This window comes from Daktulosphaira vitifoliae, unplaced genomic scaffold, assembly GCF_025091365.1.
Source record: "Daktulosphaira vitifoliae isolate Bord-2020 unplaced genomic scaffold, ASM2509136v1 Scaffold_4, whole genome shotgun sequence".
Classification (NCBI taxonomy): domain Eukaryota; kingdom Metazoa; phylum Arthropoda; class Insecta; order Hemiptera; family Phylloxeridae; genus Daktulosphaira; species Daktulosphaira vitifoliae.
In genome coordinates this window covers 8,939,306-8,953,580 of record NW_026099575.1, presented here as the reverse complement: position 1 = coordinate 8,953,580, position 14,275 = coordinate 8,939,306, and the positions used below count along the sequence as shown (strand labels likewise).

The following is a 14,275-nucleotide window of genomic DNA, read 5'->3' as shown; positions in this document are numbered from 1 at the left end:
TTATCAAAAATTTTTCATGAAATTTAAAGAACCAAAATAATAGGTTAAAAATGAAAATTTGGACTGATTATTTTTAACATATTAAAAATCAAAATCAGTAATAATTTGAAAACAATTTTTTTCTTCTTTTAATTATTATTTTATATGTAATTAGTAATAATATAAAAAATTAGAAGTGATAGAAAAAGTCTAGTTGCAAATTTGAAAACAACGCGAAAATTTGATTTAGAAAAGTATATTTTTGCTTCTGATAAAAGTTCATGTAGTCCAGTGCATTTATTTATAGTAACAAACAGTTTTTATTAAAAAGTATTTTATCATGCCCATTAAATTTTTATACACGTAAAAGTAAAGCAAAATATAACTTCTATATTATTTTTATAATTTCTCCGTATAAATTACAATATTAAATTATTGAATACACTTTCATACTAAATTTAATAACTATAATTAGTATTTATTCATGTATTATATTTTAAAATCAAAGAACTACTAATCAGGATATAATTAAAGAAATAAGAGTTGATGTTGCTTTTGTAATCATCCACCAATTTCTTAGAATTAAACACTCTCTATAGTTTTGCATCGAAGCGTTTCTTATGATATTGATTTTAATTACTGTCAGATATCATCTATACCTCGTCTACACTGTGCCTCGACCCCACAGTGCTACCGTATTTAATTTAGATCTTAAAATTATACAATAATTCAAGGTTTAATAGTGACACTTAATTTTAGGAAACCTATTCCTTCCAAGTTAGTTATACCAAAAACAAATGAACCAATTATTCAGTTTACTCTAAACAAAAAAGAAAAATAACTAATAATGTAGTTCACAGAATAAAATTATCATCTATTTCATTAAATTTGTATAAAAATTGTATAATTTTAAAATCCCTTTTTCAATTATACTATTTGCAGAATATTACTCTTATACATTGTTTATCAATTTTGTAATTTTAAGTATTGTTATTATCATTCTATATATTTATACATATAAATCTGTACATAAATCTAAGTAAATAGTTATTTAAATAAACTATAGTCACGTGACTATTTAATAAGAATATGTTATAGTTGCCTATTATCTACTTGTTATTGTTTTAAAATTAATTTTACTTTTAATTGTATTAAAAAAAAATTGAAAATAAGCAAATTATAACATGTTGTACAATACAAATCTAAAACTATTTACACAATCATTAAATTGGACGTTCAAACTTAATAATGTATTTTAATATATAATAATTCGAGAAATAGTAATGTTTTTAACTATATACAATTTGTGATTTTTTGTCGTATTGTTGAGAAAAAGTTAAGAAAAATGGCGACAATTGCAAAAAAATCATTGTAAAATTAATGTCTTCTCAGTTTAGCATTGAATCTAAAAGCTAAATATTGCTAATACAGATATAACAGAAAAAGTTGCACAAGTAGTACAAAAAGTAAATAACGTTAAGATACTTAACTAAGATTTACATTGCTAAGATTCTATCGATAATAATTTTACAAATATTCAAATTGTCACTAAAATTTTAAAGAAAACATATGGAAATAATTGGAATGTGCGTCAAAGACTATTAATGTCAAAAAAAAAAATTTTATTACTATTCAATGTCTCAAAATTTTATCGAGCTGTGTAATATAAAAAGCATCACCAACGAGCTTGTGCGGACTAAAAATTACTTAATCGACACTTGTAAAGGTGACAAAATAATTATCACATTGACAGCACTGTTGGTAGAGAATTAAAAGTCCATGGTTATATTAAACGAAATGTCAAGCCCTCTAAGTGCATAGCATGCTTGCGTTCTCTTTATTTTTTTCTTGTTCACTCTTTGCTTAAATATTGTGTTATTATCTGGAACTCGTTTCTTGATAAAAACCAGTTGTACTAGGAAAGTGTACTAAATAGATTTTTATCATTTGCTACTCTTCAACATAACTACCTAAACCAGACCATGATTGCAGCAAGCTTGATGCTCATCTCATCGATCTCCTAACGTAATATAATACGTTTTTTTTTTCATTTGTGTTCGTGGATGTATAGTAAATTACACAGTTACACAAAAAAAAAAATTTTTTTTCGGGGCTGGAGGTCAGACCATGTTTACTATATACTCAGAACCCTGACGTGCTGGGGCTTTTTAACTTTCGAATTTGGATTCAGCGACCCCAAAAACATATAGTTAACATGATCTGACTTTCAGACCCAAAAAAATATATTTTTTTGTTTGGATGTGTTACTAATAAATAATACATACAAGGAAAGTTTTTTACCATGTTGGTTTTGTATACATTTATACTGTCTAATAAAATCTTTCATTTATGTCACTATCTTCATATTATGACATGTTTTGTTTATTATTCCTTTTCTTTCTGGCTAATTAGTATACTTGTAACAGAAGTTAATTTTAGTTGTTTAAGTTAGAGTTGTAGTGGAATCTTCGCTTTACGTTGATTTGAGTTCATTATTTTATTTACTCGCTGTTTTTGCTCACTATCGATGGCTACCTCGGTTCTATTTCCAAGTAGCAACCAATCACCCGGTCCCTTACCTTCCATGTCAAACATTAATTCGGATGGGGTAAAGCTGGTTTCCGAATTCCTTAAATTGTGTAGTGCATAAAGTAATGCTGGTAAACAAGTGTCCCAGAAACGATGTGATTTATCGCGTAGCTGAATTCTAAGACCTATTTTTAGCTCCTCATTACGTCGCTCTACCGGATTCGCTCGAGGGTGGTATACCGAAGTGGTCCACCCATCTGTCCCCCAGTCGTCTAGTGCGCGTGTTAGTTCCTTAGCTGTAAACTGCGGCCCATTGTCCGATAATTGAACTTGGGGAAACACCTCCCTTTCGAGAGTATCAATAATGACTAGGGTTGTAGCCGATCCAATAAGGAAAGCCGTTACAACCAAAAGAAATGTCTTTCCACGAGCTGAGCGAGGGTATGGTCCCATTAGAATCTAATGATTAGATCTATGTTCAGGACTTCCCACAGCTGATGGGGTGCTCTGGTGGTCTTCTGTCTTCGGGTTTCCGATTTAAAGGCTTGGTACAAGCGCATACTCGGCATTCAGTGGCTGCTTTCGTTGGATCCTCCCTAATGCTCTTAATCAGGTATTGGATACCTGAGTCCTCGCGTTGCCACTCCCTTACCTCTTCCAGCGTTAAATGGTCACTAAAGTCCTGTTTGGCTACTGCCATCATAACGTCAAGTTGGTCATGTCTCTCTCTGTCAAGCGGATTGAATAATATCAATGTCAATATCTACTATGTTAATGCAGTTAGATAACGTGTCGAATTTACTTTCCAAGATTTCCATACGACAATTTTTGTGTTGTCTAAAAATTTTATTTGGTTTATACTTTCGCCGCGGCCCGATTGATTTTTAGTAACATCGTCAAAAATAGTATTGTTAACAGTTTTCTCGGTTTCCGTATCCATGTTTTCGATTTTAAATTTATAATTTTTCGGGTTTACGTTTTCCATTTCTCTAAGGTAACTTTCCAACGCTATTATTTTGTCAGCTTTAGTTCTCTGCGAATTTATGTTACGTTTCCGTAGTTCTTTATTTATTTCATCGATTGTTTGTTCCATTAATTGTTTAATCATTTTAATATAAATAAACTTTAATGGTTAGACTAGTATTAACGAAAAAAAGAAAAAAAAAAATTTTTCCTAATATCCCAAACTTATTTATTTCCGCGTTAGCGACCTAATTAATATAATTCGGTTAAAAAAAAAATTATACTATTTTCGAAGTAATAATTTATTAAACTAATTGCCAAACTACTTTTTTGTATAATTTGTTTAATAATAAAAAGAGAAAAGAAAGAAAAAATCAATGTGTAGTTTGATACTATTTATTATTTTTACGCTCAAAGAATATTAGCCAACTTATTTATTTCCGTAGTTTCGGTTTAATGAAATCGGTTTTTAATACTTTTGCGGTAATAAATAAGTTAAAGATGATCTAACTAGTTCTCTGGTAGTACATTAAGGTATTATTCAGCTCCAAACTTATTTATTTTCTTAATGTCTTACATCTTCTGGAGTACCCCAAGGTGCAATTTTTTCTCCTCTTCTGTTTGCTCTTTTCATTAATTCCGCACTATCTGCCCTCCATTATTCTAAATTACTTATATTTGCTGACGACATGAAACTTTTCCTCCGTATCAATTCCTTATCTGACTGCCACTTACTACAAGATGATCTACTGCGGTTTACTAACTGGAGCAAATCCTTTGGCCTCTCTCTCAATATTAATAAATGCTCAATCATGTCATTCTTCCGACGTAATACTCACATTTTTTTATTTTTACAATCTAAAAAAAAAAAAATTTATCTTGTCGATTGCGCCAGTTGTCGTGGTAGCGGTTAACGTTACGACAACGATTTAAAATTAAATTAAATTAATATCAATGTTAATTAATATTAATAATGAAAATAACTACAATTCATTTTTTAAATAATATGTATATATATTACGCACTTATTATACAGGTGTAAGTATACAATAATACTGCTAATCACCGACTGATCAGCGGCCGCCGAACTTGATTCGTATTTAAGTCAACGCCGACAGTCGCCGATAAGCGATAAGGCATCTCGGGTTGTTTTAATGTGCAATTTAGGGAAGCACAGCACGGTCGGTGTATTAGCATCCTGATCCGGGTGATATCCAAATCAGTCCGATGGTAATACCCCGGGCGCGTCAATTGTTTGTAATAATTATATTTATCTATTTTGTTCATAGCTGCCTTGTCGGCCATTTTAGTATTAAGTGACCCTCCATCCACAACTCTATGATATTTTATATTTATTATTATTTTAATATATAACCCTTGTTTTCTAGTTCTTATCATTTCTTCTAGTTTAAGGACTATCCTTAATCCCACAGTCCACTCCCAATTTCTTTCTCCGGCATAATCATATGTCACGAAACCGAAAGTAACTAACTCGCACAATATTACCGGGAGTTTCATTTTAACATAAGGTATAAGGGATATTCATTAAAAAAACTTTACGATTGCAAAAAAAAAAACATTGAATTAAAGAAAAAAACTTTAATTAAAAATCAAGCATCTTCTTTACAGTATTCATTACAAAAACAATTTATAACATCTCTCTTAACACTTTAATTGAAATTTATTAGAAGTTTGAATACGAGAATGTAGTATATTAAATTAATGCCATACACTGAAAAGAAATTGAGTTGATAATTTATTAATTGATAAATATAGTTTTGTTACTGAGACAGAATTTTGTTTTGCTTGTTAATTTTTCTATTTTACAAACAAAATTTTTTTTTAACATTAAAAGATATCGTATGGAAAGGAAAAAAATAAAATATTTCTAAATAAGTAATGATGATACAGAGAATCCATTATAAAAACTATTTATAAATTTTACTTTACATGCCGTATGGACAATAATCAATCATATAAAGAGGTTTATAAGTTGACTGAATTTCAATGGAGTCGTTTGTATCAATATCATTTTCATTATTTTCATCATAGTCATCTTTTACATCCTCTAAGTTAAAGGTTGTTATTTTCTTCCAATAGTATGAATAATCTTCATCCACATCTTCCTTATCTTTATAATATTCTATATCTTTTTTATTACTATCATTCGTAATAAAACTGTATATTTCAAAATGTGATTGAGTATTACAAATGCGATCTAAAATAAAATAAAAAGTGCAAAAATTTATCTAATTGGCTTTGGTCATAAAAATGATAGAGCTTTTTAAATAAAATTATCAAATGATATAAATTTATCTTTAATAATATTAGATTTGAAAATCAGTTAATAACAAAATTCAATAGTTAAATTTAATAAGAATTAAATTTAAGAATCATATTATTCTAATAATATGAATATAATTTATAAATAATGTGATAATTATCATCTTAAATGAAAAGACTAAATGATAGACCATAATACTTTTTAAAAGTACACTAGCTAATACCTTTTTTTTTCCCATTTTATTTTAAACACACGACCAAGATCAATTAATCACTAGTTAATACAACGTTATCAAATAACGATGGTGTTCGCGCCGAGTGTGCGAGCTGCACTGATTGGGTGTAATCAGGTGGTAGTGCTTGTGCGCTATCACCTGTTAAGACGCCTTATCAGTTTTAGTACCGTGTTGTTCGGTCGGGTTTTTTATTAAAAATGTAATGTTTTTCTGTAGTAGTAAAAATAGTCAATTTTTTCGATGGTGTTCAATAAAATTTGTTTTGTTTTTGTTTTGCGATTAAGTATATAAAAAATAATTGTNTCAATAAAATTTGTTTTGTTTTTGTTTTGCGATTAAGTATATAAAAAATAATTGTTAATTTTTTTAATTTTACTATTCATTGTATTTGTAAAAATTCACTTGAATATTAGTCAGTATTGCATTTGTAAAACTACAGTAGAGTTATTATCAATTCAGTATTATTATTGTGCATTATGATCAAGACGGTGATGTATTAATTATGTTAATTTTATGAAATATAAACAATTCATGTCGAAGTTTAGTTTTACTTTCTGGTAAAATTTCCTATAGTTATATATGTTCATTTATTACTTTCAGTTACACAGATGACAGTTGTTATTTAAATCAGTAATTTATTGTGTTATATAGCTAACCATTGTCCTAATTGTGCCAAAACGACACTTATTAATTAAATTATAATTAGAAATCAGCCGTACGGCAAAGTTCTAATGCCCATGCATATCTGGGATCTTTGCTTTTAGAACAGCTCAGGCGGCAACAGATGGTCTCTTACTATAAATAAAATATTTTATTTATTGATAACGCCTAAATAACAAAAATTAATGAAATTTGATTTTCTATAATACAGCTATGATACAGTCAGGCAAAGGACACTTCGATATGTAAACAAAAAGTAGCAGCCAATTTATTGAAGTCTTTGAAATTATCATTTTTGTTGTAACAATAAGAAGTAATACTGATTGTGTAAAAATGTATATTATATGAATTTTACTTTTAATCATTTTATTAATTTTCCATCATCTTTTATACAATATTTAATAAAATGGTTTATGTTTGTAATGTAAAATTCTGCAATAACTCGAGAAATGCTACCGAAAATTAAAATTGTAAAATGTTTAAAATACCAAAGGATTTCCCACGGTTAGTTTTTATTATTATAAATTAATAAAAATAATATTTGTATCTTAAAATTATTCTATAGTTATAAAGAATTCTAAAAAAATTGCAACAGAAATGATTTGTTACTAGTGATATATTAAATAAGTATTATATGGTTTGCAATATTCATTTCAACGTGATGTTAAGAACCCCTGGATATTANGTGATGTTAAGAACCCCTGAATATTATTTTATAATTGATAGAGTATATAATAAATGGTCGTCCGACTGTCGTCGAACACAGGAATGTGCTGATCAAGGGTTTTAGGGCAACCATGGGAAAAGGACTCCCACTGTAGGTACCCTACAGTCAGTCGTGGTTTAGTATGCGCTAGTTACACTCATTCTATATCATCCTAAATCATTCTATATCATTCTATGTCATTATATTTTATTATTCTATTCATTTGTATTAATATTAATAAATAACGTGTATTGTATTATTAATTGTGTCAATCAAATTATATATTCTAAAGTTTTATTGAAAAGTGAGTGTTTTCTTTTTATTATTAAGTTTAATTCCTTTTACCACGTGGGCCCGCACAACAGTGATAATTTTTAACAATACAATCTAAACTTTTATAAAAACAGTTGATTTATTATTTTGTCATTATTTCAATGGAGATTATTTTTTTTTTTTGAAACCATTCATTAGTCAAAAATTAATTATTAAATATTTTTAGATAATTTCACTGGTAATTTCATATTGGAACAGTATGAACAACAGAATAACAATAATAGATAACAAAAAAAAAAAAAATACGTATGTGATGAAAATATTTTTAGTTTGTTCTTTCGCAAATTTTATTATATAATAGAACAAGAAAAAAAACGCTTTTCTGGAAAAATTACTTGCCGTGCTCGGATTTTCAAAATTTTTTTTTTCAACGAAAGTACTCGGTCACCAGATCCCGGGAAAATTATTGGCGAAGGTCGGAAAAAAACAGTACATTATTAATAATCTTTTTTTCTCATATATTATGTATAAGACTATGAGTTTATCGTTTGAATTTGGATTCATCTATGATAACTATGCTGTCGAACGTTAAATCGCAGTTACCAATATTTTTATCAAACTTAAATTTTTTACAATGTGCCATGTATAATAACCTGCTCAATTTTTTTGAACGATTCTATAATATAAACACAATTAATATAATTAGATTATTAATAATTTTTGTGTATAACAGGAATGTATTTATGAGAGTTATGAGACCCCTTGAACCAGCGCTATCAATATTTTTTAGGCAACTTCTAATAAATAAGTGTATAATAATGTATAATTACTATTTAAGATATAAATATATTCATAGGAAATGACTATGAAAAGGAGAAGAAAAAAAAAAGAGGTGCATGATACATAAAATTTAAAAGGGGTAAAAATGGGGTTTCTTGATGTTGTACTTGTTGTTGATTGTTGATTTGAGGAGTGACGGCCCACCACCGGCCATAGTTGTGCCTACGCCATAATCATCATCATCATCACCATCTCGACGTTTTGTTTAAATAAAAAAACGGAGGACAAAAAAAATACAGTCTGGTTGACACCACAAGTCGACTGCAGATCAACTCGACGTTTTATTTAAAAAAAACGGAGGACAAAAACACAACGACATCACTTGGTGGACAGCAGATCCATTCGACGTTTAATTTTGATAAAAAAAAACGGAGGACAAAAAAAAATACAATAACGTGGTTTTCACAAAAAATACAAACGGACAACTTGTCGCCTCGGCAGTATAGGTGGAAAAAAAAAATCTGTTGTAGCGGCATTTGTGTAGTGGCCGGTGATCGTGTCGCCGGGTGGTGGTGGTACCAACTTTGACAAGTCCATTGGGGGAAAATACAACAATATGGGTATAGGTGCATTGTGTATGGTCAGCTGATGATGACAGATATCGGACCGGTTGACAAGTGGAGGTTATCATATACAAAATTATTAAAATACTTTACACCTACTGCACACACATCTAATTGATAAGATTAATATATTAAAAACTAATTAAATTCTGCAACATTACAAATGTAAATTATAAAATCGAGAATTTTTACACAAAAATAGCATTTGGTAGCCATTTTCACCATGAAGACAAGTCCAGAGGTCAAATTTATTTTTTTCAAACTAAAGTATATTACATTAGCTTTAATTTAAGATATATATAAAAGTGTCAGACCTTCCGGAACATTTTCAAAAGTTAAGTTGAAAAAGTTAATTTTTTGTGAAAAAGTTGTCATTTTAAATTCCCCCCTGTGGGCAGATAGAGGGTCAGATTTACAAAAAAAATATATCAAATGATAGGTAAAGATTTATCTTTACTATCTATTATTTAAATTTGTAATTTTTTTGGATATTTCCCCATTTGCGGGGAACGAGGGAAAATTTTAAAATTTTTAAGGCTAATGTCTTCAACTAGATACAATTTGTGATGTTTTGACGTATTGTTAAAAGTAATCGGTCCAGTGAGAGCTGAGAAAAAGTGGTGACAGACACAAAAAAAAAAAAATAAACACATCATGGTAAAATTAATACCTTCTCAGCTTCGCATCGAAGCTAAAAGCACATTCAAATTGTACGTAGGATATCGTTGTAACATGCCATAAACTTTGCTACTAATTATGTTATTCCAAAAATATAGGCAATTGCTTTAAGTTCCGAGCCCTATTTATGAATAAATTTCAATAGTCAAGTAGGAATTTTCACTGAAGACTAAAATAACATTTTTTAAGATCATTTTTACACCGAGTTCAAACTGAAAATAGATTTTTTCTATCATATTTTTTTTAAGATTATTATATAGGTAAAGTAAAGACGCTAGAAATCAAGTGTCACATGATATAATATAATCAACCGTGTTTTTCCACTAGGTCTTTGCTAAAGGTGTTTTTCTACTCAACAATTACTATTAAAATATTTCAATTATAACATCAATTTAAACAACAATAGTTACATAGAAATAATTACTATAATTTGTATTGAATTTACATTTTTCTACACTAATACAAAAAAATGGTGATTTTAACGAAATGATGAGCTTTTTTGTAAATTTACTGTTAATAGTAATTAAATAAATCCCAATCATACATCAATGTCAAAAATACAATTTTTTAATCCTATAAACTTTTCTATTTCAGATTCAATTCTAAACTTGCAAGAACAGTTAAAATAATGTTTCAAAGATTAATATTTTTTAATTATTATTATTAAATCAATAAGACCATAAAAAATAAATATTTTTCAAGTTAATTTATGTGTTTTTAATTAGTAGGAAACATTAAAACATGTTTTATTTTAGTAATAATCATATTGTTATGTAATTAAGTATAAAAACAAACTTTATACATCTATTATTTAAGTAGATATTTTTAAAAAAAAGTGTTTTGAAGAAGCCATTTCTAAAATAAATAGTTTTTTGTCCAATATTTAAAAGTTAAGTTCAATTTTATTAAAATTAATATATAACAATCTAAAATCATTCAATGGTATACTTGTTGGATTATTTTATTTTACACCATGTAGCAGTTTATTGTGTACATAGATAATATAAATTATTGAAAATTTACTATATTTTCACTTACCTAAAACTTTAGAATCAATAAAAGGATTATAGTTTGAAACTTTGAATGATCGAACCTTAAATCTTCTAGCAATAATTTCCAAATGGTCTTTCGATTTTTTCAAGTCGGACAAATAGATTTCAACTTTTTGCATGATTTCTTCTAATTGATTTTTAATTTCATCAGCATTATTTTCAGTTAAAATTTTATTGGTTAAATTGATTTCCATTGTAAAGTATATTTGCTTTTTGATGAAAAATTGCGACATTTTTTTTATTATTGATTTATTCAATGTATGATCTGATTCACAAAAAAAATGTCTTGAAGTATATTCATCTAAGACTTTCTTAAAACGATTAATGACCTTTTTAATAATTGAATGCCTATAATTGAACAAGTGGAGAAAAATAAATTGTTGTATATAACCTATTATTTTATGACCCATTTTAATTAATGTCGATTTTAACCAGTAAATTACACTACCTGAATTTTTTAAACATGCAACTTGAATTAAGGTTAAAAAGTTGCGAATGAGAATAGGTCGAAACGTAGCCGAAATTATCAGATTTATGTATGATAAAACATCCTTAGAATAGAAATCATATTTTATATACTGAAATACATCTTGTATAGTTATATGAGTATCGTCAGAACATTTAATATTAAGTGGAGTGAATCGTAGTAAATTTAATACAATGTGTTGACTATTATCTATTTTTATAGTATTATTTTTGTTGCTGAGAATCTGTTGGGTCATTATATCGTAAAACAAAAAATGTTTTGGATGTAAATTTTCGTATAAAGTGCTGTTCACTGTTGAATTAAACTTCAACATAATTTCATCCTTGAGATTATTATTTATATTTACTAGATTAGTAGTAGTATATTCGTTTTTACCTATTGGTAGAGTGAAACTAACCAAATTATCATAAAAGAGTATGTCATTACAATAGCTATTTATGTAAATACTTAATTGATCTTTAACTACAAGATGTATAATCTTATATCCCTCTAATAATTTTTCAGCTACATTTTTTTCATCATCTTCGTTTAGAGCAATCATATTTAAAGAGCCAGAAACGTTATTTAAATACATATTTATCATATTCAAAGTATAAGGAAAATAATTTATATTATTGTTTATTAAGTCATCTAAAAATATCATAATTACTTTACTGTGTGTTTGGAGTGCCCTGCCATAGTTCATAACATTCTCTATTGTTATATTATATTTATTTTTTTCTAATTCTGACAAAAATCTTTCATTATGGTGAAAGAAGTTTAAAAAATAACGATTATAGGAGCACGTTAAATATTGTATGAAACCACTGAAGCTTACTTGTATGTTCATAATTAACATCAATAGTAATGAAATATTCATTATACCACGTATTTATATAAAATTAATTCTCTTATGATTATAATTTGAAAAAAAAATTCACACTAGATAAAAAGAATATTAATATATTTTATTATGAATTTTCTTATACTATATTTGATTTAAAAAATAATTTTTCAAAAAAATTCATTTCTAATGATTTTAAAGTATTTATTGATGAATCAAGTTTGATATGATTGGTTTCAACTACAAAATTAAATAATTTTTCTTTGTAATTTAATAATTTTTTTACTCTATTTGTATTTGCTACTACTAAACTATAATATTCCAAATTTTTTGGTAACATGTTGCTATATAAATCATTTCTAAAAATAATGATTGTTAGTTTCTCCTAAATTAACAAAGGATTTTTACAATTATAATCAAATTTTATAAAAAGCTCAATTGAGTAAATCTTTTTAACAACTAGTGTGAATTATACTAAAAATTAAATGTAAGTAGGTAGGGGTGGTGTTGCGCAGGCTTTATATAAATAGATAGTTTTCNGATGTTGCGCAGGCTTTATAAAAAATAGATAGTTTTCAGCCGGAAAACTATCCCCCTGTGGGATGGTAAAGGGTTAAATTTCTAAAAAAAATATACCAAGTGATAGGTAAAGACATCAAGCATCTACAAAAAAAAATTATATTGATATGTTCATTTTTGAAAAAGTTATGGCAGTTTTAATTAGAAAATTTTTATAGTTACTATTTACAGTACATTTATCAGAATGGAGACATTGCATAGTTGGGTCCAGATAGATTTAATCTGACAGTGATTAAAATCACTATCATAAGAAACGCTTCGATGCAAATCTGTAGATAGTGTTTAATTTTAAAAAATTGATGGATAATTGCAAAATTAACATCAACTTCTATTAAAATAAAATACAAAACCCATAATTTGAATACAAAAATAGCATATTTTTGAATACGGCAGCCATTTGCGTATAAAAGATAGGTCGTCGGGACAAATTTTTTTTTTNAGGTTTCCCCATTTACGGGGAACGAGGGAAATTTTTTCAATCTTTGAGGGTAATGTCTTCAACTAGATATGATTTGTGATATTTTGACGTATCATTGAAAGAAATCGGTTTGGTGAGAGCTGAGAAATAGTGGTTACAGACACAAAAAAAAAAAAACATCATAGTAAAATTAATTTCTTCTCAGCTTTGTATCGAAGCTAAAAAAATTATTTATATAGCAACTAAATATTTTATAACAATTTCTTAACAACTCATCAAACTCAATTTCCGTCTGACGAATATTCATTGATTAAAATTGTTTATTTAATGCAAAACTTTGACTGTTTATAAATTAGTTGTTTAAACTTGACTGTGTTAATAATTGTTTTTGTCGAGAAACATAATTGCGGTACCCTTAACAATTTTGACTATAAAATCGTATACAACACAACCGTAATGTGTAACAGTCCAATTCAGCTGTTCTAATATTAATAGCTGTAAGTGTTATATGCACATAGTCGACATTAAAATGTGCTAAAAGAGACCGTAACTTATTCAACACTTGAAATCAACAACAAATTATTTCTATGTGCCAATTAATTGAAATAATATATACGGCTTTATGTAGTATTTATTTTTAAAATAAAAAAATTTGTAACAGTAGTTATTAAAATAATAAATGTAGATACTAATAGAGTTCAAATATCATATAGTTTTGCAGTGGCATAAAACCATAGTAGTTTTAATACTCACGATCGAAAATCAGATAATAAAGTTGTAGATAAAAATTATTTGCAATTGATCATTTATGTGATTGATAAAAAAATCATTACAAATGATTATTTATATTCATCTAATGTAATGAAAAATATCCTTAAGCAAAAATATTGCATTATTAGGCAGTAGAAAATTCTCCTACTTGCCCCTCCATAAATACGCCACTGCAGTTAGTACATAAAGGAAAAAAGGAAGCAGTAAGAATAGTTTTTAACAAATATTGTCTATTAATCCAACGTTAAATGAGCAGCGTTATTAAAATTAATATTTCATTCTTCAGTATATTAATTTTCTGAGATATAATTTAAATTAATATACTATATATATAAGATATAATATAAGATTGTAGAAAGAATATTTGTACATCATGAAGTTTTAGAAAGATTTGAAAAGCTATTTTATTAATGTGTTTACAACAAGTTCCTGGGA

At 27.3% G+C, this 14,275-nt stretch overlaps 1 protein-coding gene across 5 annotated transcripts; it reads right to left on the bottom strand.

Moving 5' to 3' along the window:
* Positions 1–4,908: 4,908 nt before the first annotated feature.
* On the bottom strand, positions 4,909–12,204 carry LOC126904750 (uncharacterized). 5 transcript variants are annotated; one of them, XM_050683970.1, is made up of 3 exons: positions 11,899–12,204; positions 10,749–11,110; positions 4,909–5,689 (listed from the first exon to the last, which is right to left on the bottom strand). In XM_050683970.1, the coding sequence occupies exons 1-3, from the start codon at positions 11,925–11,927 to the stop codon at positions 5,418–5,420; spliced, it is 663 nt and encodes a 220-aa protein (XP_050539927.1). In that variant the 5' UTR covers positions 11,928–12,204; the 3' UTR covers positions 4,909–5,417. The 5 variants fall into 5 exon arrangements, with proteins under 5 accessions (XP_050539927.1, XP_050539930.1, XP_050539929.1 ...); XM_050683973.1 differs by having other exon boundaries at positions 4,911–5,689; positions 10,749–11,027; positions 11,899–12,197; XM_050683972.1 differs by having other exon boundaries at positions 4,911–5,689; positions 12,067–12,197.
* Positions 12,205–14,275: the final 2,071 nt, after the last annotated feature.

Coding starts and splice junctions, on each gene's coding strand:
- LOC126904750 (XM_050683969.1), bottom strand. CDS start 12,108: ATGAATATTTCATTACTATTGATGTTAATTATGAACATACAAGTAAGC. Junction 5,690..10,748: donor TATTGATTCTAAAGTTTTAG/GTAAGTGAAAAT, acceptor ATTTTATTTTAG/ATCGCATTTGTAATACTCAA.